This window comes from Balaenoptera physalus (assembly GCF_965194825.1).
Source record: "Balaenoptera physalus genome assembly, chromosome: 14".
NCBI lineage: Eukaryota > Metazoa > Chordata > Mammalia > Artiodactyla > Balaenopteridae > Balaenoptera > Balaenoptera physalus.
In genome coordinates, this window is record NC_138893.1 from 56,016,454 (window position 1) to 56,041,677 (window position 25,224).

General features: G+C 41.0%; 1 protein-coding gene across 7 annotated transcripts in view; it reads right to left on the reverse strand.

Moving 5' to 3' along the window:
* The window catches only part of PLCE1 (phospholipase C epsilon 1), a 316,064-nt gene that overhangs the window by 260,964 nt on the left and 29,876 nt on the right, over window positions 1-25,224 (reverse strand). For all 7 annotated transcript variants that reach the window (XR_014253085.1, XM_082423538.1, XM_082423536.1 and 4 more), the window contains one exon: window positions 13,276-14,829. Coding sequence is in view for 6 of the 7 variants with exons in the window: in XM_082423538.1 (XP_082279664.1) it covers window positions 13,276-14,478 (1,203 nt within the window). In the remaining variant the exon portion in view is untranslated. The remainder of the gene's footprint in view (window positions 1-13,275; window positions 14,830-25,224) is intronic.

Sequence of the window (25,224 nt, forward strand, 5' to 3'; positions counted from 1 at the left end):
CCCAGGCACTCTAGCGCCTGAGCTCACTTAACCACTGTGGAGCCTTAAGCCTTCAGTAACTTAACTGACATAATACAATCAATTCAGCCCCACACCTATGGGTCAGAAATAGTGTTTGGCTTCTGGCACAGGGGAGAAGAGTTGGCTTGAGAGCCTGGCTCTGAAATCGATGCCTGACCAGACCTGGGCAAGGCCTCTGCCTCTCTTTGAGCCTCAGTTTCCTTTTCTGTAAAATGAAGGGTTGGACTTGATGGTCTCCATGGCCCTTCCAGTGCTAATGTTTTATGAGTCTGGGATTCCTGGCTGGATTCCTTGCAGCTCAGGCCATACTAGCTCTTCCTGGGCCAGGTCTGGCCCCTCCCGCTGGGCTCAGTGTCTCACATTTGGCGTTGCTTCCCATAAATAAGAGAAAAAGAACAAGGGGGAAATATCCTCCTGAGAGACTGGGAGGGATCCCACGGCTGTTCTGGATGCTTTGAAGAACTTACAGTCATTAACCAGAGAGAGCTACCTGCCAAGTGAAGGATGGAAAGAACTGGACTAAGGGGAGAAATGAACTCACAAAACTTGGCTACATTCAAACTAAAAGGGCATCTCTGAGTACTTAAAGAACTGACAATGTTATTGCAACAAGATGAGCCAGTTTCTTAAAGAACTGAAGACAGGATAAACCGTGAAACCTGGAATAGACCAGGGAACACAGGAAAAACCTGATAAACTATGCACCAACCAAAGTTGTTTACAATCTGGGAAAATGGTGCAATAAATGAAAGATAGCATGGACATATTGGCCTCTACCATCCCACCATAAACTCTTCTAGGCCAGGTGCTGTACCAGGAATCTATGCATCCCAGGAACCCTAAAGGCATTAGGTTCAGAATCAGCTGACATTAACAGAGCACCTACTATGTGACAGGCTGTTTCACACATTTTTATCCTATTTTAGAGATGAGAAGACAGAGTCTTTAGAGATCCAGTTTCTAGTTCTGTGTCTTCCACCATTAGCTATGTGAACCTGGTCAAATAGCTTCACCTGCCTAGGGGCTTGGCTACTTTATAAAATGAGCAGCTGAATAAAGTTATAAAAGATGGGCCTTCCAGCTCAAGAATTCTGTAGTTCATAAAGTTACCAAATACTTATTTTATATTCACCTAGAAAAGCATTCACGCTGGACCAATTTAATTTGTTTATATTTCAGACCATTGCAACTCAACAGATTGCACCACGCTGAACACATAATGTATGAATCTAAGAGAAAAAACAACTGTAGCTTTGGGCTTCAGTAGCTCTTCTGATCCTCTTTCACATGGTACTACCCAGGATCATCACATATGGTTGAGAGTGTTGCGCCCTGTATAAGGGCACCTGGCCAAGAGGGATGAAGGAGATGGGGCCAAATTTCAATCTGCCCTCTGGCATGAGCTTTGTGCTCATGAGGCTGAGTCCAAACCAAAGGTGCGTTATGGGTTTGTGGGAGCCTCTGAACTACCCAGCAATGCTGAAGGGAAGCAGTGAGCCAGACTGTGAAGCAATGGCCAAGTTTGCATTGAAGTTGTTTTATATGCAGGACTTGTAATTTTACCTTTGCTCGAAACACTGCCAGACACCTCGTTTCACCTCTGGTCAGTTTATAAGACCCTCAATAAAACCAATCCTATCTTTCATAGTCACACATCAATACTGACCCAAACCACCATTAACCAGGATGCTTGAATGGACTGTTTTGAAAATCTCAATCCAAGCTCAAAGGATTAAGACATTTTGCATAATGGCAGCATGAATGGAAAACAGAGAGAGCCTTTTGAGATGATTCCTTAGAAAGAGAATAAGCTAAACAGCTTATTTAGCTGCACATGCCCTGGTGTTTAAAATAAATCTATTTAATTACCTCACACTTCCAAATCATGGTAGCTACCAAATACTTGCCAAAATACAGAAAAACAAAAACTTTGGTAAAAATACTTGCTGGATCCCCATTCTGGGTTTCTAATGTGTTATCTTTATATGTGGACAATTCTTTGCCACCACTATCAAGTCATTCATTTTGAGGCTCCTGATTTTTCTAGCAACAAATTAGATTTGCACTAGTTCACTCACAATGCTTTTCCTTTAAATTGTGATCCATAACTACCATGTCTAATCATTCTGGATTTCCTGGGTCAGTCTCAATTTCAAATATTCTGCCCTTCTCTCCTCTCGATAAAAAGTTCCCAGCTTTTTATTTGGAAAATATGGTTGCCACAATAATGGCATTACCCTCACAAAATATCAGTCATGTCAGTCACACCATCATCACGGTGCCCATATTTGGTTTGTGGCCATCAAAAGAAGAACTGGCTGTTCCATCCAGGGCCTGAGACCATTTTCATGGCCTCACTGAAGAGAAAAATAATGTATTTGCTACCAAACAAGTTTTGGATTCACCAATTTAGAACTCAAATGAACTTTCCCCTTGTTCTGGAAGACAGTCTTTCAAGGCTAAGAAATTACTATTTGACGGAAGGGTACACAATCTGGAAAAACTGAAGCCATGTGGCTTTCCCATTGCCAAACTCCTACATGCTGGCTCTCGAGACACATCCACACTCACTATTAAAGTTTCACCATTTATAATTTGGTGCTAAATCTTTCTGAAGCTAGGCTACTCAGCATGGTCTACTGAAAAAATTGATTCCTTATTCTATCAAAACATAGGGATAAGACCAACATAGGGATAAGATCAAAACATAGGTGATAAAAGTTACCCAGTCTCAAGTTGAAGATGACGTTATTAAAACTAGGCTGGCACCATGAAAGGGAAACCAATGGTCGGATTTCGGCAAGCAGGTTCCACTCTATGCTTGCAGCATTTCTGAAAGGATACAGCTGATTCTGGTTTTGTTTTGCTGCGTCTGCAGTAGTTTTTGAGTCCCTTTTTCTCCAGGTACCTCACTCTGAATCCTCAGAGCGTGGAGTAAGAAAAGTTGTAACTGGGGGGAGATTTCATAACGTTAGCCAAGCACTTGAATACACAACCAACTCATTTTTTTTCTGCAGCCCCACAACCTTGTGAAGTAGGTGAAAACTTCATCTTAATGGTGTGATTATGGAAAGAAATGTTACTGAGTAATGTTTTTCATACTCAGGTCAGTTGCTCAGAATCTTTGAAGGGTCAGAGAAAACTTGAAATTAAAATGGAAAAATACTGAATTATGTTCCCGCTAGTTTTGCTTATTTCAGTGTGATCATGAATACGCTATAGATTCTGAGTCAGATGTGTGTGCAGTTTGCTTTGGACTTTGTTCTTGCTTACTTACTTATAAAACTTTTAAAATGTCCTTCTAAATTACAGCAATTCAGTAAAAAATTCAAACCTTCGGGCTTGGTTTCTTCCCCCTTGCAGGCTGAGTCATAAAAAATAAATCTTAGCCATTTCAATAGCCAACACGCCCCTCACATTAAGAATTGGTATTGTTCCCCACGTCTCCCATTTCAGCCAAAGGTCACACCCAGCTCACATTTGAAGAAAGAAACAGCTCAAGGATTCATCCAGCTCAACATTTGCACATTTAATAAGAGAGCAGAACCTCTGCCAAGTTACCGGGGTGAGTTACAACAGAATCTTCCAGGGAAACTTCTGAGGAGTTGTTATGAGCGTGGGTTATGGAGGTAGGCAGACCTGGGTTCCAGGCCTGACACTGTGTGAGCTTGGTCCCATTACTTATCATGAGCATGAAATGGGGATGTTCATAATATCAGTCTCGTAGACAGTTGCTGTGAGCACGAAAGGAGGGAAAAGAGCAAAGACATCTGGAAAGCCCAGGGCCTGGCACCCTGTGAGAGCCCACTAAGTGCTCGCTGATGTACTGCTCCAGGCATTTCGGGGCTTAGCCAGTGATGAAGGAGCATCTCTCCTCTGTCCTGCCATTACTCCAAGTGTTAGAGTGACGGGTTTCTCTCCAAATCAAACCTCCAGGAGGTACTGCTGGGTGAGGCAGAACACTCACTCACCCCAAAATCCATGGCTGGGACTTAAATCAGCAAGTCATAGCCTGCTGGGGTTTTTAACAGGAAACATTAAGTTAATATATGCAAATCATATACACAGTGTCTGACACGAAGTAGGCAATGAGTCCATGCCTGCCCTCAATTTCCTTTACCTGGGCTTCCCTGGTGGCGCAGTGGTTGAGAATCTGCCTGCCAATGCAGGGGACATGGGTTCGAGCCCTGGTCTGGGAAGATCCCACATGCCGCGGAGCAACTGGGCCCGTGAGCCACAACTACTGAGCCTGCGCGTCTGGAGCCTGTGCTCTGCAACAAGAGAGGCCGCGATGGTGAGAGGCCCGCGCACCGCGATGAAGAGTGGCCCCCGCTTGCCACAACTAGAGAAAGCCCTCGCACAGAAACGAAGACCCAACATAGCCATAAATAAATAAAAATAAATAAATTTAAAAAAACAAAAACAAAAACATAACACAGAGGCCCCCCATCACTGCTCATGAAACCATTTAAAAAAAAAAAAAAAAAAAGGAAAGTCATTAAAAAAAAAAAAAAAATTCCTTTACCCAAAGGAATTAAATAATACCCAAAGGAATTAAAATCCCAGGTCCTAAAGTGACTTGCTTAAGGTCACACAACCAGTTGATAATAGAGCTGGAACTGGTACTTAGGTCTTTTTTGGGAGGTGGGAAGGTGCTACCTCAGGTCTATTATTGAGAGTATTAAGGGGTCAGATGGTTTGAAGGAACTGGCCAAACACCTCCCAAACTCCAACAATGATCTCCTCAACTAACAAACATGGCATGCTGTCCCCATCTCTTTACCACCAACCTCATCCCTGACCGTGACTGAGAAACAGAAGCTAGATCCCCTCTGGTCCATGATGGAAATCTGCCTGTACGGACTGGGGGTCCTGAAGGGCAGGGACAGAGCTCCTGGGTCTTGACAGGAGGGGGCTTTCTTTCCTCCCTGGCCCATTGCGGATAACAGCAGAATCAGGTGTTCCCTTATAAACACAAAACATTTGGAAACTCTCTCAAGGGTCTTTACAGCCAGTTGAAATGGTGGGCCAGGAACAAGGAGGTCCAAACATGTCCCTTCTTTGTCTTTTTGGCAAAATCTGTGGAGGTGACAAGCATGGATCTCTGGGTTCACAGGACTGAAAAAGATCCTTTTGAATATCAATGGAAAATTCTGATTCTGTCCTAGGCACTGCATTAAGGAACTGGTTCCAAGCTCTGAGGGTCAGGGGAAGGATAGCTAACAAGCTTGCACTGGGTCTGGGGAAGGAGAGAAGACACCATAAGTGGGTGGAAACCGCCTTTATTCATTTATAATTCAGGGAGTCATTCAAGAAATACGTATTGAGTACTGACTGTCAGAGAAACTCTGTACTGGGATCCGTGGTAGGGGGAGGGGACTGGTAGTAAAGACCATGGAGAGAATGTGAAATCTAATGCTAATATGCATTTCTAAACCAAAGATACTCTTAGACCCTCATACCCAGGGCTGGAACTAGGGTGAGACAAGTAAGCTGCCTAGGGCTCAAAATTTAAGGAGGCACTCACTAATAAGTACAGGGTTGGCACTTGCAAGACCCTGCCTCCTTAAATTTTGCACCCTAGGCACCTGCTTGTCTCAGCCCAGGCCTGGCCCTGCTGCACCTGTGCACGATGGAGCACGTTACTATGAAGTGGTGACATCCTCCTCAACCATCACTGCCTCAGATGCCTTCCTTGTGATGCACAAGTTTGCAGGAGACAATCTGGTTCCCAGCCACTGTTCTGGGGAGCAGAATTTGGATAATTATAAAAACGACCTATATGCATGATAAAAAGCTTGGGCAGAAGAGGAAGGAGAAACTATGCAGACTGGAGTTTGGAGAGAATTGTGGGGAGAAGGAAGATAGAAAGTTTTACTTGAAAGTTGTTGCTGGTGGGGCAGTGTAAGAAAGACTAAGAATGAGATCAATATCCAAAGGAAATGTTTAACAAGATTCACTGTGCATTAAAATTGGAAGCCTTCTTTGCTGCCCTCTTGACTTTCATTCATTATATCTATACCTATACATATATCTAGCTATATATTGCATATCACACATCTGATAATGGACTTATATCCAAAATACATAAAGAATTCAATAATTAAAAAAAAAAATTTTTTTTAATGGGCACAGGATTTGAATAGGCATTTCTCCAAAGATGCATACATGGTCAACAAGCACATGAAAAGATGTTCAACATCACTAGCCATCAGGAAAATGCAAATCAAAACTACAATGAGATATCACTTCATACCCACTAGGATGGCTATAAGCAAAAAGATGGACACTAAGAAATGTTGGTCAGAACATGGAGGAATTAGAAAGCTCACACATTGCTGTGGGAATGTAAAAAGCTGCAGCTGCTTTGGAAAAAGGTCTGGCAGTTCCTCAAAAAGCTAAGCACAATTATATGACCCAGCAATTCCACTCCTAGGTATATACTCAAGAAAACATATGTCTACACGAAAACCTGTACACGAAAGTTCACAGCCAAAAAGCAGAAAAAAAACCAATGTCCAGCAGCTGATGAATGGATAAAGAAAATGTGGTATATTCATACAATGGAATATTATTCAGCAGAAAAAAGTCACATAGTACTGATACATGCTACAATATAGATGAACTTTGAACCCTGAAAATATTATGCTCAGTGAAAGAAGCCAGTCACAAAAGACTACATACTATATGAGTCCATTCATATGAAAGTCCAGAATAGGGAAATCTATAGACATGTTAAGTAGATTAGTGGATGCTTAGGGCTGGGGGAGGGGGGAAGGGGTGGAAAGAATGGAGGGTGATAGCTAAAGGGTACGGGGTTTTTTTGAGGTGATAAACATGTTCTAAAATTGTGGAGATGGTTGCATACATATGTGAATATACCCCAAACCACTGGATTATATACTTTAAATAGGTAAACTGTATGCTATGTGAATTGTATCTCAATAAAGCTATTTTAAAAAGAAAAAAAAAAAAATCAAAGCATTTCTCCTTCCCTCCAAGGAGGTCTATTGGGTTTCAACGTATGGGCTCTCCTTGAAGATCATGTGTCTTTGTGTTGCTGAAGGCAGAGGTGGTTTTCTGCTGAGTTATTTCTGAGGGTTTGAGGGGTGATGGCCTAAATGAGAGGGAAGGGGTTGGGGTTCAAGGGCTGAGTGTTGGGGTTAGGGATTTGGATAACTGAGCTCTGTTAAGACCCTTGCTTAATCTGAGGCTCTGAATGCATCCAGGCCCGCTGCTACAACAAAAAACTACTGGATGGGGCTCTTCAGCGTCAGAAAATGACCCTAGCACCACTGTCTGAGAAGAGGTTTTCAGGGAAGATCCTGCCTGAGCCATGAGTTAGTCTAGTCATGGAGGGTCAGGGGATGGTCACCGCCCCCTCCCCACATTGCCAAAAATGCTTCAATCCTTGAGTGTTGAATCTGCATCACTCCAGGAGGCCTATAAGCCCTGAGGGGACTGCTGTACTTGAGTCAGCACCCGGGGGAGGGGGGGAGGGGCGGGGGGAAGAGGGCCACTTCATCACTCATGACTAAGGGGAAGTCATTCTATGGGCAGCCTGAGTTTCTCCTGTGTAAAAAATGCACAGTGTGGGTTAGATCAGGCCTCCATCTGATGCTCTTATCTTTGCCCACGGGTTCTGATTCTTTTCAGGCCACATTTTAACCACAGCCCATTTCCAGGGATGGGGCAGCCCTCTCCAGCTGCTAATTCTCATTATGCAGGACATCTGGGGAAAAGGAAAGAAAAGAAAAAAATCCTAATCTGATTGTGTCCCAAAGCTAACATAAGAATAACAGTTTAAAGCAAAACTTAAAAAAAAAAAAAAAAAAAAAAGGGTAACAGTGGCCATGAATACATTCACCTTAAACTACGGCCCAGGGTCAGTGTTTTTCATTCCTTTTTTTCCCTCTTTTGTTACCAAATCCTAGCCAAAGAGCTGGTGTAACTTCAGAGATGTGGAAGTAAATTCATTCTAAACTGCCCCAATGCAGCTAATAAGGGAAAGCTGTCCTATTGACAGCCCGTCACATTTTCCACTGATGCACTAGATGTGACTAAACTGCACAGGGGCTGGCCGGGAGCTGGATTCCCTTTCACTGTGCTCAGCAGGAAGGGGCCAGCATCGTCCTATACCCATGTCATGTCCCCGACATAACCCTTAGTAATGGAAGAGGAGGCCTGGCATGTCCCCAAGCACAGGCTTTCAGCTTAGCCTGGGCACCCTGTGAAATTTTAATTATTTCAAGGTCCAAACTGTACCCAAGTTGCAGGGAGACCAAATTTCCAGATAAGAAAACAAGACATGTTGCTATTTCAACTGCCATCTATTACAACACTGGACAGCAGGGCTCAACGGATATTTGATCATCCATAACAGTTACAACTTAGAAGATGAATTTATTATCGGCTGGTCCCTTTACACATAATAGAGAAAATAAAGAATCCGGGACATATATGCTGACAAAGGCATTTATGTTAAACACTCAAATATTTTTCACTGCCTCTTAAGTTGAATTTTCTCTGCTAGAGAATAGAATAAAATGTGAAGGAGAAAGACACATTTTAGAAGGCAGAAAGCAGAACAGGGAATAGCAACGTAGAAGCTGGTTTTTAATTTAGTTTTCCTAGTCTGATTTCTAAAAAGTAAAACTTCATTTCTTCTATTTTGTTGTATATATTCTTTCACGGTAAATCCTCTTGTGGATCAAGGCAGGGAAACAAATGAAGCAATAAAACAGGACCTGGTGGGCTGTCTGCCCTGCCACCTTCACATTCTCCATGTTCCATCATTCAGTGCACGCAGAACTAGGTGACATGAGTGACTCCAGCAGAGGCAGGATCCTCTTGTACTTCCTATTCAGAATCACTCTAGGTACTTAAACTCCCCAAAATTCGGGCAAGGGGAGAATTTTTTTTTAAAGGAAAAGCACCTTTAACCAACATTTAACCTGGAGACTTTAGCCACTTGCCAAAATATGCCGTCTAGTTGAGCCAATAAATCGAAAGCAGGCAAGGGGGGTTGTAACTGAATAAGGGGTAGGTTTTAATTTTTTACAGGCAGGAGGAGGAGGATACCAATACGGTTAGTCAGTCAGCAAGCATTCATCCTCATTAATGTCTCCCATTCAAATCCATTCTTCCCTGCACAGCTGTGCAAACATAAATTAATTGGGTCATTTTGACGAAGGCATACAAGAAAAAAATGTTTTAACGTGAGGCAAAGGAACTAATTGGACAAATAACACATACTCTAAACGTGTGGGAGGGATTAAGCAAGCTACCACATCACAGATGGAAGGACATACCTTCAAATGCATAGCGCGGTAAACATCCCTGTGTGAGAAGGCACCAAAGAGTAGGAGGAGGTGGGGACAGTTCATGACAAAGCGCAAGATAAACAGCCCCGGGTGAGAAGAGGGGCCAGGCACCGTGCAGAGGACTTTATGGTAGCATTTCATTTAACCCCCCAAGAACCATTATTCCCAGTTTACCTTTAAGGCAATTAGGGACAAGGAGGTTAAACAACTTGCCCAAGGTCACATGGCCAGTAGGTGTTGGAGTCAAAGCCACAATTTCAATTCAGGGCGACTGACTCCACAGACCATGAGTCTAAGCATGGCATTGTCCTGTTTTCTTAATACTTGGCATCGTGCTTGCACTATGGAGAGTATACAAAAGGTAGGGCCATTTCTTGACCTTAGTAAACTTATAATCTGATTGGAGAGCCAGGACGGACACGTGAAATAATCAAAGAACAGGAACAGGAGCATAACATTGGGGGGTCTGCAGTTTTTTTAGGTGGAGGATGGAATTTACAGGAGCAGGGGGAAAGGGGCTATAATTCATCTGTGCAACTTTTGGGAAGGATTTCCACCAGACTCAAACTAAAGACTGAGATGCAGAGACAATACGATACTTTAGAGAATATTGATTCATTCCTGCCATGTTTGAATGTTCAAAAAAGGCTCTCCCGGGCTTCCCTGGTGGCGCAGTGGTTCAGAATCTGCCTGCCAATGCAGGGCACACGGGTTCGAGCCCTGGTCTGGGAAGATCCCACATGCCGAGGAGCAACTGGGCCCATGAGCCACAATTACTGAGCCTGCGCGTCTGGAGCCCGTGCTCCGCAACAAGAGAGGCCGCGATAGTGAGAGGCCCGCGCACCGCGATGAAGAGTGGCCCCCACTTGCTGCAACTAGAGAAAGCCCTCGCACAGAAACGAAGACCCAACACAGCCATAAATAAATAAATAAATATTAAAAACAAAACAAAACAAAAAAAGGCTCTCCCTTTTAGAAATTACCCTTAAGAAAGGACAGGACAATAAGCAACAATGTCATACTTGTATAGCACAGGGAACTATATTCAGTATCTTTAATGGAAAAGAATATGAAAAATAATATATATATATATATATATAAAACAATCACTTTGCTGTGCACCAGAAGCTAACACAACATTGTAAATTAACTACAAAAAAAAAAAAAAAAGAACGAACAAACGAACGAACAGGAGGACCATTGGCCCATCCCCCAGCTTCATATTTAGGGTTAATTAAAAATGCCCACAGCCTCCAGGAAGCCCAGACAGAGAGAAGGAGAGAGAAGTTCCTGAGGTTTACTCTGCAGGAGGTGTGGCAGGCTCTCCCAGCCTCCAGAGACTAAGAAGCAGGAAAAAGATGATTTGCATCTTCTCTTTGGTTCTTTTCTTTGGAAATTACCCATCCCAAGGCCTCTGACAGACAGAAAGGGACAGGTTTGAGCTAGGGACCAGTGAACATTCTCAGAAGAAGTGGCAGGGCTCCAGAAACTGGAGGAATGAATAAAGGCATGTCAAAAATTATCCTGAAATTGACATCAGATTCACGACCCTCATGACTGTATAAGTGTATGGGGAACTCTGATAATGGTTTCAAGCCATCTACTTCCATTTACTTTGCTGTATTTAAATTTCTGTTGTGTTCTTAATGTTCAGTTTCAAGTGCACATGGATTTTAAAATCAATGCATTTTTAAGTGGGATGACATGTTGCCATCAGCAGCAGTTTCATGGTCAACACTGGACAAGTCACCATAGTGCAGGCAGGACACACATGCCTGGAATGAGCTTTTTTCTCCTGTGTGGACAAAACTCTGTCAGAAGAGCTGGGGAGCATGTGGGGAGCTGACACCAACTCTTGACTCAGGTTTCATGAGGAACCAGATGAAGATTCAAAACCATATCCCTTGACACTTGCTGGGTTGAAGTGCCCATCACATGTACAGAGAGAAGGGCCTGCAAGCTGTCACTTTTCAGGCAGGCTCCCAGGGCAGCCCTGACACTCTTGAGAACCAGAGCCGGGTCAGGGAATTTAGGGCAGAGCAAATATTCCCGAAATGTCCTGACCAAAAAGCAAAGAGCTCAGTTTAAGCTCCTGGTCAGTGGTTCTCAACTCCATAGAATCATAGAACCACCAGGGGAACTTTGAGAAATTATTCATGCTGTGCCCTACCCCAGTGATTCTGATTCAGAGGGTCTGGGGTGGAGCCTGGACATTGATTCTAACACATAACCAGGGTTAGAGCCACCGTGTGGAACACGAGAAGTCTGAGATACTATGAGCATTAGTGAGTGGGGCTACTCAATCAACATACAGTGAAAAGAACAGAATTCTTTCGTTCCTTTGAAAGCTTAATCTAAATTTTATATCTTTCTTGATCTCGAGAAACTAAGAGTGTGAGTTGCCTGGATTACAGTCCTAGTTATACCACTTACCAGCTAAGTGACTGTGGGCAAGGTACAGAATTTCCTTGAGACTCCGTTTTCTTAGCAATACAATGGGGTTAATAATCAGACCATATCAGAAGGTAGTTGAGATGACTGCATGAAATCAAGTATGTAAGTTATTTGGCCCAATGCCTGGCACATGTAAAATGCACAATAAACATTAGCTCCCATGGTTGATGATGATTAAAATAAAAATATACTAGTCATATTTCAATAAAAGGGATGTTCTAGACCAGGTTTTATTTACTGGGCCAGGTTTTAAGGAACTGTGCAAAACTGAAATGCAAGAGTTATAGAAAGGGTTCTTCCATGAAGATCAGTTGAAGGAAGTAGGGCTATTTAGCCAGAGAAGGGAAAAACCAAGATGATACAGGGTGCTGGCTTCCGATGCAAGGATCAGGTCCAAGAGTGGGCAGCTAACTGTGTGTATTTCTAAAGCAGGAATCTTAACTTAAAGAGGGGGAACTGTGGATAGAACTCAGAGAGCCCAGAAATTTGGATGAAAAAAATTTTTTGTATTAATCTCAAATAGAAATTTAGCATTTCCTTCAATTATGAATGTAAGCAACAAACTTCAGTAATACTAGCAGTACCTGTGATTTTTGTCACCAACAGAAACCACAGATATTTCTATATATTATAGTCATGGAAGAGACCTAAAATAGTATTTATAATTAGGGTGACCAACTGCCCTGGTTTGCCCAAGACTGACTGGCTTCCCAGAACATGGGACTTGCAGTGCTAAAACTGGGAAAGCCCCAGGCAAACCATTCCCTACTAACATTCATCACTACTTTGAAATTATGATTGTTATCACATTGCTAGATGCCATTATTGCATTATGCCATTATGGTACTCCTGCTATATTACAATTCCAAAATTATCTTGATAAATGTATATCCACATAATCTGTGTCTTTTATGATCCTTTGTACTTCGTTTGATGCATTTAAAAGTGCTCTTCTCAGTTTAAAGACTTTACCAAATTGCCAAAAGGGCCTATGGCATAAAAAGGGTGAAGAGGGAAGGAACTGGGAGCATTGCCTAGAAAACGGAGGAAAACAGATTTAAGTTCCTTTAGGCCTTGCAACCTAAAAGCAAACAATGAGCTACATGGTAGAAGAGGACAGAAGCATGTATCTCCAAAGGACACAACTAGACAATCAGTTGAGGGAGCCATTTTCCCACTCCCAGTTGTCTCCATCTTATAATCCTGTGTACAGTAACCAGGGGCTCTCCCTAATTTCTTCTATCCTGATGACATATGTATGTGTATTTTGTTACTTATATTGTTGTGGCATTAACACAATCTTGATAGCTATCAATTCCAGTATCTGTTAGCTCTACTAGTTTCCAAAAACTACAAATGCTTCCTCTAAGAATCATTTGCCGGAACTGAAAATTTCCCATGAATTAAGACAATGGAGATTTGGATTTTTAAAAAAATCAACTGTAAAGAATTGATCAAAAGAAACTTTAACTCTTACCGGATACCACTGGGCTTCGGACAGACACTGGCTCCCATCTTGCCTAGTCACCGCTGTTGACAGCCGTTCCATGACTCTCCCACAAGGCAGTAAGAGACCGTTTCTCTTCTGATCAACGTAAGTCCAAGCCCCCAGCCCAATGTGACCAGAAGGCAGAGTTCTCACAATTGCCCTTGTCCCAGTATATACAGATTTCTTTACTTCCCTGTCATTTTTACAAAATCTCCTCACTAACCAAGTGGACCGCTCCTTCTTGCTTTTGAATAAATCTTCTTCTACATCTTCACAATTATCAGGGAAGTCCTCAAAATGGCTCAGAAAGGTCTTGGCAGATGGGCTGTCAGTAAAATCCTCCCTGCAAAAGGTGTCACTTGAGCATACTACATCGGCCTTCGGGCAAGAGCCTTCAAAGCACAAGTATTTGTCATTCAAGGGGTCACAATGATCATACTGCAGCTGCCTATTCTTATTGTCACAGTTACTTGCCAATTCCATCAGTTTACAAGTATACGCCATGTAATTGTTCTTTTGTTCCCCACCAACAGCAGGTAGTACACAGTTTCCACAATCATCCAAAATCAAGTTATCTGATAGGGGACAGAAAGTGTCTGACATTCTTCTGTCCACTTCATACTGAAAGTGAAATACCGCCATGTTGCTGTCAGGGTGTGCCCTGCCCGTCTCTATGATGGCTGATTGAGTTCCTAATGGACTAATGCCCGCGGGAGGTCTGTCTATTTCCAGTTGAATTCCAGGGAACACCTTTCTTTCCAGTGAAGACGGGATTCCAGTTTCCAAACACAGGCTTTCCTCTGTGGTAGAATCGCACGTTTCATAAAACTGGCTCTGAGGAAGGCAACGCTGATGGTTTTTCAGTATGTTGTTGCAGTTAATGTTAAGGTTTTTCACAGAGTCTGGTATGCTTTTCTCCCAGCACTTTTCATTACTGTTCTCATCACTCGTTATTTTCTCCCTTGCTACTGAGAGAATCTGGGGCAAGTTGCTTCCAGAAGATTCTTCTGTAAGTTTCGTTAGTTGTGAGATGGTATGAGAAGTCTCCCTGCTCTGCCTGACAGGATGCGCCTTTGGAACATTGATGTCCGAGACCTTATCATTACTTTCATCTACAGCCGACTGAGCAGATATCACTTTTCGCTGAGTCACAGGTCTGAGAACAGAAGCTGCCATTTCTTCAGAAGTCATCTTGACCAATGAGCAGGCTTTAGCTATTGCTGTTTCTCCTCGTTTGTGATCATGTCAAAATGTTAATAAAACTATGGGTTATTAAAATAATCTCAGGTGTACAAGCCCTCTGAGGAACAAAGTGACAATTCCTTCATTTAGGTGCATTAAGAGCCAAATAAATTTCCCCAGTTATCACTTCCTACCATGTGCAGTATGCTCTTCTAGATCAAGGTTTTAAGGTGGTAGATCAATTTTCTTTCTTTGGTCATTTGAAGCAATTCTTTCGAAGACTTTTATTCGACATTGCATTCTGTAACCTCTGATTCATCACTGGCTTACAATGATTTAAAAATCCAGTTCGAATGTATCCTGTGAGAAAAAGGGATAATGTCAAACACTGTGGCACTAAACAGATTTTCAAAAATGAACTCATAATTCTAAGCTAAAGCAAAATATGAATCCATTTTGAGTAAGGAGTTTTGCAATCAGAAGTTGGTTTCATTTTTCTGATTCAATATTTCAGAAATTCTGTTTCCAGCCAGAATGGAGTAACAGAGACCAGATTTATATCCTTCCTTAAACAACTGAAAAAATATCAGAAAAAAATAATGAAATAATGGTTTTCAGATATTGAACAACAGGCAACATAGGACAATGATCCCTGAAAGAAGAAAAAAACAAATAAGGTGAGCTCTATAAATGCCCTAGCTTACAGCTTGAGAGTTTTTAGGCTACCGGGGAAGGAGGTGGGACCCAGATGAAACCCAACAGTGTGTCTAATTTAAAGAGAAGTAGTTGAGAATTCAACGAGGCCAAGGAAGTTAGAGAAAGAAGACACATGAAGTAGAGAGGAGCAAAGATAAGGATGATAGCAGGCTTCTCATAGAAACAATGCAAGCCAGAAGACAGTGGAGTAAACCTTTAAAGTACTGGGGGGGGGGGGGAATATATATATATATATATATATATATACTGCCTACTTAGACTTCTATTCAGCAAAAATCTTTTGAAAACAAAAATGAAATAAGGACTTTTTAGACATAAAACGCTGGAAGAATTCATCACTTGTAAACTTACATATAAGAAATGGTAAAAGAAGTCCTTTAGGCAGAAGGAAAATGATACCTGATAGAAATTTGAATCTATAAAAAGAAATAAAGATTATGAAAAATGTTAAATATGTGGATAAATAAAATTTTTTCTTACTTTTTAAATAACTTAAGATAACTGACCATTTAAAGCAAAAATAATAACAATGTATTGTGGAGTCACTAAAAATGCAGAAGTGAAATATATGACAATAATAGCACAAAGGTCAAGAGAGAGGAAATGGAAATATATTGTTATAAGATTATTTTCTACATGAATCGGGATAACATTACTTAAAGTCAGGTTGTCATAAGGTAAAGATGTATACTATAAGCCCCAGTGCAACCACTTTAACAAAAAAAATATAGGAAGTAAGTAAAGATATTAGAATCTTAAAATTTTTTTCAAATAATAAAAAAGAAGGCAGAAAAAAGGAAAAGGTGAACAAAGAACAGATGCAACAAATGGGAGACAAATGATAGATTTAAACCTTTCAAAGAGCATCTTTGGGCAGTGTTTCTAATTTTTTCCCATAAAGTATATACATTTTTAACTCCCTCTGTTTCATTTGAATAAATTATTCAGTTGAATGTCAACTGACATAAACATTTTCAATTTGTGAAAGACATTATTTAAAAAAATAATTTAGCCTATTTTATTCTCCAAATTATTGAACGCTGCTCTCTGTTGGGAACTGTGTAATGGGCTAGAAAGCCAGGACCTGCTTGCAAGTCTGTTAAGGAGAGAGAATTGAACAGATTTCAGTCCAGTGTGGCAAGTGCAATTATAAAGGATATGCAAGGCACTCTGGGCCCATAGGGTGCCCATCACAAGTATACTGTTCCTTTATAGGTAAAGCTGTTCTTCCCAAGGCAACTGATGAGCATTCAGGCTCTGCTGTCAACACCAGATTCACCCTGTCTTTGCTCTTTGCCACTCAGATGTCCCTCTTCTCCTTGCTTCCTCCTTTTCCTCTCTTCCCTTCTTCTCTTACATATATGTCCCCTCAAGCAAGGACAGTCACAAACTCTCACCTGCTCTCAGCACATGCAGGTCTTCACAACTACCTTGAAGAATCAGAGGACACCCTATCAATCATATACATCACAGGGAACAAACCAGCCCACCCAGAGCAGCAACGTCCTGGTACAACATCCTAACCCTTTCCACCTTTTGTGTCTTCCTTCCAACTTGGTTTCTTTTTTATTTTCTTCGGAAAATGCCTCTCTTATTTTTGCAGATATATGCTCAGTATAAAACAATTCAAACAATGCAGAAAAACACACACAATTTTTTTTACCTTAACACAAATTCCACCACCCGGAGATAACCATGATTAATACTACGAGGAACCTCCTTCCAGAATGCTCCCTATGTATTAACATACAGAGATATAAGTATATAATTACACACATACCAGATCACACTGTACATGCTGTTTTATACCTGCTTTTAAAAATTCAAAACATGAACAACTTTTCATGTCAAGAACTATACTGAATACTTTAATGGCTTATGGCACCAGCTTTCAATATCTTTGCTCCATTTTTTAGAGGAATGTAATTTTTCAAGCCAAAGCCTTCAGATTGACAGTTCATCTGTCCTTTCTAACCCATGAGGAAGGTAATTCAAGGTAGGTGCTGCTTAAGTCCTGTTCTAAGCATTTTATAATTCTTATCTCACGTAATTCTCACTCAGCTCTACCAGATAGTGTGATGGTTTTAAAATATGTCCACAAATTCTGTGATACTCCTCCTTTCAAAAGGTGGAGACTGATTCCCCTTTCCTTGAATGTGGGCTGTACTTAGTGACGTCCTTCTAACACAGACAATATCATGGAAGTAACAGTGTATGACTTCTGAGAATAGCTCATAAAAGTCATCGGAGTTTCTTCCTGGCTCTTCCTCTCTTGCTTTCTCTGGGGGAAATCAGCTACCATGTCATAAGGAGAGTTCCCTGTGGCAAGAACTGAAGCCTCCTGCCGACGGCTACTTGAGTGAGCCATCTTGGAAAGTGATCCTCTAACCTCAGTCAAGGCTCCACATGAAGGCAGCCTCAGTCGAGTTCTTGACTGTAACCTCACCAGTGATCCGGAGCCAGAAGCACTCACCTGAGCCCTTTCCAAATTCCTGACCCACAGAAACTGTGAGATAATAACTGTTTATTGTTTTGAGGCATTCAGTTTTGGGGATAATTTGCTGCACAGCAATAAGTAACTAATATAGATGAGTTCCATCATTATCCACGTCTGAGAGATTAAAAACCCAAGCAGAGAAAAGCTAAGGCACTTGCCAAAGATCGCACAGCTGGAAAATGGTGAAGTCAGGACTCAAATCCAAGAAGCCTGACTCTAGAACCCATGCTCTTCTCCATAGTTATGCTGCTTTCTTTGCTATCTAGTCTAAAACCCCACAGGTTTGCATTCCTGACGTCCCCTGGCTACAGAGATCGATGGCTCCTGGGAGGATCCTCTTTTATCTGCATTTGTCTCTGGAAGAGGCTGAGGTTTCTGTTTTGCCTCCAGGTGTAACCAGGACTGAGCAACGTCCCAGGAAAATGACTCCCTGGAGCACTGACTTGGCTCCATCTCACGTCACTCCTTTATTCGACAAATATTTATTGAGTACAAAATTAAATGAGGCAAGGATGTGCCCTTGATTTCCTTACAAGCTAATGCATCATCGGTTAAGGTACAGTGCAAGTAAGGTGACGATCTGGGTTAACACAGAGGAAGAGCATCTAAATCAGATGGTGGGCACAAGGTGGGGGTGACTGCAGGAAGTATTTCCTGGAAAAGGTGATGACGGAGCTGAGGTATGAAAGACAATAAGGAGTTAGCTAGAAAAGAGGTGTACGGACTTTTACGAGAAGAGCAATTGTGGACTCTCCTGGAGAGAAACAGTAAGACACTGGCGCCTGGCAATTCCGGCAAATATTTTAACCACTTTGCGGTTTGATTTCCTCTCCTGTAAAATTGAAATAAAATCACCTACTCCATAAAACTGTGAAGGAAATGTTCTGAAAACCAAAAGTTCAGTGCAAATGTTTGTTATTCTATGCCTTGTAAATGTCTTGATGAGAGAAGATGACCAGAGTTTAGCAACTCTGTTGTATTTGTGACATGGTGTTGAATTACTTTTGCCAGATTCACACACTCCACTCCTCAGGTCCGGTCAAATTTGAATTTCTATTCTATAACTGGGATTGACTCCCTGAATCTCAGCTGCATGACCACAGCTGGTTATATGATCAACCTCGAACTGCCCTTACCACGTCTATAACATTGGAATGAAACACACATGTTGCAAATGTCAGCAGTGCCTGGCCCATCAGTAAATGTTAATTTTCTACCTATCTCCTCTAGGTTGTCTTTGAGGGAAGTTGGGTTTGGTTAGAGATATAGTTAGCATTAGACCGTTAACTGAAGCCCAAATGAAGATCAGAGTCTAACAGATTTGAAAAAGAAAAGGAGGGAAAAAAGGATTCTTCGTTTCTTAATGTGCACAGGTTTGTGGGGAAGATTGGAGAAGGGCCAGCCTGGGAGAGGTCAAACAATATGTGAGTTAAGAATATGGCAGAACAAGGGAAGACTTGTCAAGGTAGCATTTCCAAGCTAGAGATGAATTGGGATAGATAATGTGTCAAGGGAAATGATTGGCCAGGAAGTAAAGTTATGGAGACGCAGGGGGTGCTAGAAATCCTAGCCAATCCTAGCTAGAAATCCTAGCCAAATCTTGTAGTAAGACAAGAAAAAGAAATGAAAGGTATAAGAAGAATCAGGAGTGTCACAGAGTAAGTTTTCAGCTTCAGAGTAGGGGAATATCAGTCATAAATAACCTTGTTGATAAGTTTCCATGGGCTAAATCAGAGGGCTAGCAAACTACAGCACCAGGCCAAAATCTGGCCTGCTATCTGTTTTTGTAAATAAAATTTTATAGGAACACAGTCATGGCCATTCATTTATATAATGTCCATGGCTACTTTCACATTACAGTGGTAGAGTTGAGAAATTGTGACAGAGACCATGTGACCTGCAAAGCCAGAAATATTTACCATCTAGCCCTTTACAGAAAAAGTTTGCCAAACTACACACTAAATAAATGAGTTAACAAAATGCCTGTTTAGAGCCAGAAAACTAAGCGTGAGGCTTATTAGCCATTTTCATATATTTGAAGAACTGAGATGAGGAAAAAGGCTTGTTTCATAGTTTCAAAAGGTAAGATCAGGGCCAAAACAAATGAATTATTGGGGAGGCATGCTTTGGCTTAGTTTGATAAATAATTCCCTAACTTTTAGAGCTGTTCCACAAAGGACAGGCTATCTTGGACAGCAGTCTTCTCCTCATTGTCGATAGAAAGATTTAAACAGGAGAGGTATGATGTTCAGCATAGTAGGTATTCAATGTCTGTTGAACAAATAATAGAGTGGATGAATGACTGCCTATAATGTTTAATTATAAAAACAATGGCTAATACTTATTGAGCATGTATTGTATGTCAGGCATGTTCTAAGCACAGTGTACATATTATCTCATTTCATCTTCATCTTTTATCTCATAAAATTATCAGTAGGGTGACAGAGATTTGTTAATTGTCCCCCCAAATCTGTTCTCATTTTCCTCAATAATAGAACTTCTGAATTTTAGTGAAGCATATGGCCATCCCTTTATTAGCCTCCCCTACAGCTAAATGTAGTAATACAAATAAGTTAGTGCTAATTAGATATAAGCAGAATGGCTTGTTACTTATGGACAGTGTCCTTGAAGGGAGAGAGTGTGCCCTTCTCTTCCTCTTCTTTCTCCCTTCTGCTGGCTGCAGGGAAGGCATGATGGCTGGAGCTAAAGCAGCCATATCAAGACTGTGAGGTAAACATGAGAATAGATGCCTTGCATAGCAAAGAAACAAGATAGAAGCCACTGTGCCTGTTTCCTAGATTTGGAAGAGAGAAAAATAAAATGCTATCTTCTTTAAGCTACCACTATTTTAGGTTTTCTGTCACAGGCATCCAGATCTGTTCCTAACTAATAAAGGTGAGTACTATTGTCGTCCCCATTTTATGAATGAGGCTCAGAGTATTTGAGTGACTTATCTAAGAGTACAGAGGAGTGTAACAAGGAAGCTACATAGAAAATTCCTGCATTGGAGGGAAAGTTATAGTCCCTAATTCCTACTACATTTCCAATTTTATGCTCTTAAACCAGATGGAATGCTTTGTGTCATAAAAAATAGTAAAATTAGAAAAATATTAAATACAAGCATATTGTCTTTTCTAACTGTAGGTGTTGGAAGGAGGTGGAACATAACAACAACAACAAAAACTAATCTACTAGACAATTGTCAATTATTTACTAAGCACCTGTTATATTCCACAGGGTTCAGAAAGCAAGATGGCCGAGGACCAGGGGATCAATAAGGCTCTGATGGAGGGAGATTTGAGCTGGAACTTTACAAAGAGGTAGCAATTATTTTTATCCATATTCGGGTAGAATGAGAGTTGTAAAGAAAGTTGAAGAAAATACAATGCATAACCGTGAATTCATCTGAAGCTCGTAGGAGAACATTTCAACTAATCAAAGAAACTGAAAATTGCTCAGTAATTTCACCATCATGGAAGAGAAATACTAGGGTAACCATCAAAGTTGGTAACAGAATAGTTCTATTTGCATCTTAACTTACAGGATTTTATAGAGTCCCTTTGAGTATCATGTGTATGACAGACAAACAGCCATGCCACAGTTATTTACTTATGCATGCTCTCCTCCAAAGTCCACTCAGCAAAGAGATTAAAGAAAATATTATGTCTGCACAACCCTTTCCTCCCTTTCTCCCAACCACAGGCACATGGAGTGCACAGTTGTAGGTGTATGTACACACCCACACCCAAACTCTGCATGATATGAGTCAGTCGTCACTCTTTCTTCTCCACTGAATGTCTGCTGTTCCAGCCTCTCCTGACCTCCTTTCTCTGAACTATGATGACAGAAATTCCATAAGTCACATAGAAACAAAGATTTTAAAACACTCCCAAAAGGCACTGGTGTACCCATCTAGATCATTTTCCAAGACCCCAAGGACTTAACCCTTTGTGACTTCTACTCTCTTCATTAGAAAAGTTTCAGAGTTTGATGCTAGACTTATGACCCAGAAAACTCAGAGAGACCTTAATCTTTCTACTCTGTGTACACTGGATATCAGGAGTTGATTAACAGGTAGATGAGAAAGTTACACAAATAAATATTTTTGAATGAATACATTGATAGGTCTGCCGATACAGTAACATGGAGGATCACAAAAAAAGTTTGTCTATACAGGTTAATTCTCAATTGTAAAACTCCCAAGGAAAGGAAATCCTCACTGTAAACACAGTCTCCAGTCAGCTTGCAAATTGCCCCTTCTCTCCCTATTGCTCTCCCAGAAATACGGGGATACAGACATTAGTAGAATGTAACTTTAAGCCAAGAGCGGAGGCAAATAGGATTATGGTGTTGACACTCACAGGACGCATGCACCTAAAGATTCATGTTTTTGATGAGATGATGAGAAGAGGGAAAAGTGGGCAGTAGAAGATGGTATTTGACCCTCCATGATTTAGTCCCAATCGATTTTTTCCAGTTTCATCTCTGACCAATACCCTCAAGGAAAAGACATCCTGTCACACTGGTCTTTTTGCCCTTTATTGAACCAGCCTAGCACTTAATGCCTCTTGCATTTCCCTTACTACTGTCTTCTAACTTAACTAAGACTCCATCACCCAGCTTAAACAGCATCTCCTCTCTATAGCCCTCTCTGATGCTCACTTGTCAGCATTAATTGCTCTCATCTGTGTTTCCCATAGTTCTTCCCACATCTCACTATAGCATGTCACAGCACACTATATTGTAGTTATTGATAATGTAGGACCCCTGCGTGGATTGAGAGCTTCTGAAAAACAAAGACCTTGCATCTTCAAACTTAAGGATTTTTATAGAGACCCTGCACCCCACATTCCTGGCTTATACCTAGGCATATACTTGGTCTCAAAAGGCATTTGACTCTCTCCTTCCTTTCCACGGCTATTTGAGCCCAATCCTTGCCCCTTAGAACCCATTAGAACTTAAGAGCTTCCAGTCTCCCAAATTCTAACCTCCTCCTCTTTCAATCCATCCCATACAATTTTTAGAAAAATCTTCCCCAAACACTATTCTCATCCTTTCATCCACATCAGTTGAGAAGGAACAGAGCGTCACATTATTGAGTGTGGTAAATCCAAACCTTACCCCAATCCTCAAGATTATCATCAATCTGGGACTTCCCTCGTGGTTCAGTGGTTAAGAATCCGCCTGCCAATGCAGGGGACACGGGTTCAATCCCAGGTTCAGGAAGATCCCACATGCCACGGAACAACTAAGCCCGCGAGCCACAACTACTGAGCCCACGTGCTGCAACTACTGAAGCCTGCACACCTAGAGCCCGCGCACAGCAACGAAGAGTAACCCCCGCTCTCCGCAACTAGAGAAAGCCCACGCACAGCAACAAAGTCCAATGCAGCCAAAAATAAATTTAAAAAATTAAAAAAAAAAAAAGACTATCATCAGTCTGCAAGGGCTTTGTTTTGGATTGGTTTTAATCAATATATCAATTTGGAGAAAGATAACATCCTAACCATACTGAGGCTTCTAATCCATAAACATGATGTAGCTAACTCATACTCGTGCTTCCCTCTCCACATATATATGAATATATGTAGGTATATGTATACACACATCTCTGTATATATATATACATATCTTCTCTTTTTTGCTGTTTCATAACTATTTTACTGTGACTTAAAAGCTTTGCCCAAAACAATATCTGATTTCCTCAGAGATAATATTTAAGTTGAAATACCTTTGTATTAAAACTAGATTAGATGTCATAGACATCTAACAGTATTTTAAAAATAAAATACTGGGAGCAAGATGTGCCTTAGAATTAAATTGGTTTTATTGTTTTTAGGTAGAATAATGCCTGCATGTTTACTGTTTTTATGAATGTGACATACTGTGTGATAGCTAGGCCTAGCAGCTGTCTCATGGTGAGTGATACTTATATAAGAGCAACCTAAAAAAAGAAAACTCTGTAGATACTGGGGGAAAGAGGGACTCTTCTTGACTATTTTCTGCATGTCATAGATGGAAGAGCTGCTGCAGGGCCAGGCTGCTTTCACAGTGTGTGTGTCACTTGCAGAACGTCACACAGCTGAACTGTGTGTGCTCGCAGGAGGCAGAGGACAGCAGGTGTGTAAAGTACCCACGCTGTGTAGAGGCAGGGCCACCCACACAGCCCGCTGGGGTCTCAGGGAAGAGCAAGCCATGCGTGGCATTGTTGTCCGAATGTGAACTCTTAATAGCTTATTAACATAAAGTATTTTCTTATAATCCTCAAGAATTTTTGGCTCATCTGGAACCTTTCGTGAAGGTGGTGGAGGGCTACCAAGGCAGCTAGATCTGAGAAGCCACAATCCTGGAGAGCAGGGAAGCCCAGAGAAGAAAGTCCGACATTTGCTTCCACCTTGTCCTACAATGAATTTGTTGCTTTGAAAATGATGGTTGACTCTCTACAAAACAGAAACAGACTCACAGACATAGGGAACAGACATGTGGCTGCCAAAGGGGAGGGGGGATGGGGAAGCGATGGACTGGGAGTTTGGGGTTAGTAGATGCCAACTATTACATATAGAATGGATAAACAAGGTCCTACTGTATAGCACAGAGAACTATATTCAATATCTTGGGATAAACCATAATGGAAAAGAACATAAAAAAGAATGTATATATGTGTATAACTGAGTCACTCTGTTGTACATCAGAAATTAACACAACATTGTAAATCAACTATACTTCAATAAAAAAATAAGTTAAAAAAATAACTAAAATGGAAAGTGATGGTTGAGAGGCTCAGACATAGATTACACAGATTAATATTTTGTATTCATCTATATAGAGGTCTTGCACGTCTTTTGTTAAATTTGTTCCTATGTCGGTGCTGCTATTGTAAATGGAATTATTTTACATTTCATTTTCTAGTTGTTTGCTGCTAGAATGCAGAAATACAATTGATTATTGTGTGTAGACATTATAACTTATACCCTTGCTAAGGTCACTTATTACTTCTAGCAGATAATTTGTAGGTGACTTAGAATTTTCTGCACGGACATCCATGTCATCTTCAAATAAAGAGTTTTGCTTCTTTCTTTCTAAAATGTATACATTTTGTTTCTTTTCTTCCTTTTCTGCACTTGCTAGGATCTCCAATTTTGAGGCTAATATAAGTATAAAGAGTGCATATCCTTGCCATGTTCTCAGTCTTAAAGAGTATTCTATACATGATTACTTAATAGGATGTTAGGTGTAGGTGTCTCATAAATGCCCTTTGTTAAACTGAGCATGTTTCTTTGTATTCCTAGTTTGCTGGAATTTTTATCACAAATGAGTTTTGCCCAATGCTTTTTCTGCATTTATTGAGATAACTGTATAATTTTTCTCCTCTAATAAGTTAACATGGTATAGGAATGTAAGAGATTTCTGTGCATTAATTTTGTATCCTGCTACTTTACCAAATTCATTGATTAGCTCTAGTAGTTTTCTGGTAGCATCTTTAGGATTCTCTATGTATAGTATCATGTCATCTGCAAAGTGACAGTTTTACTTCTTTTCCA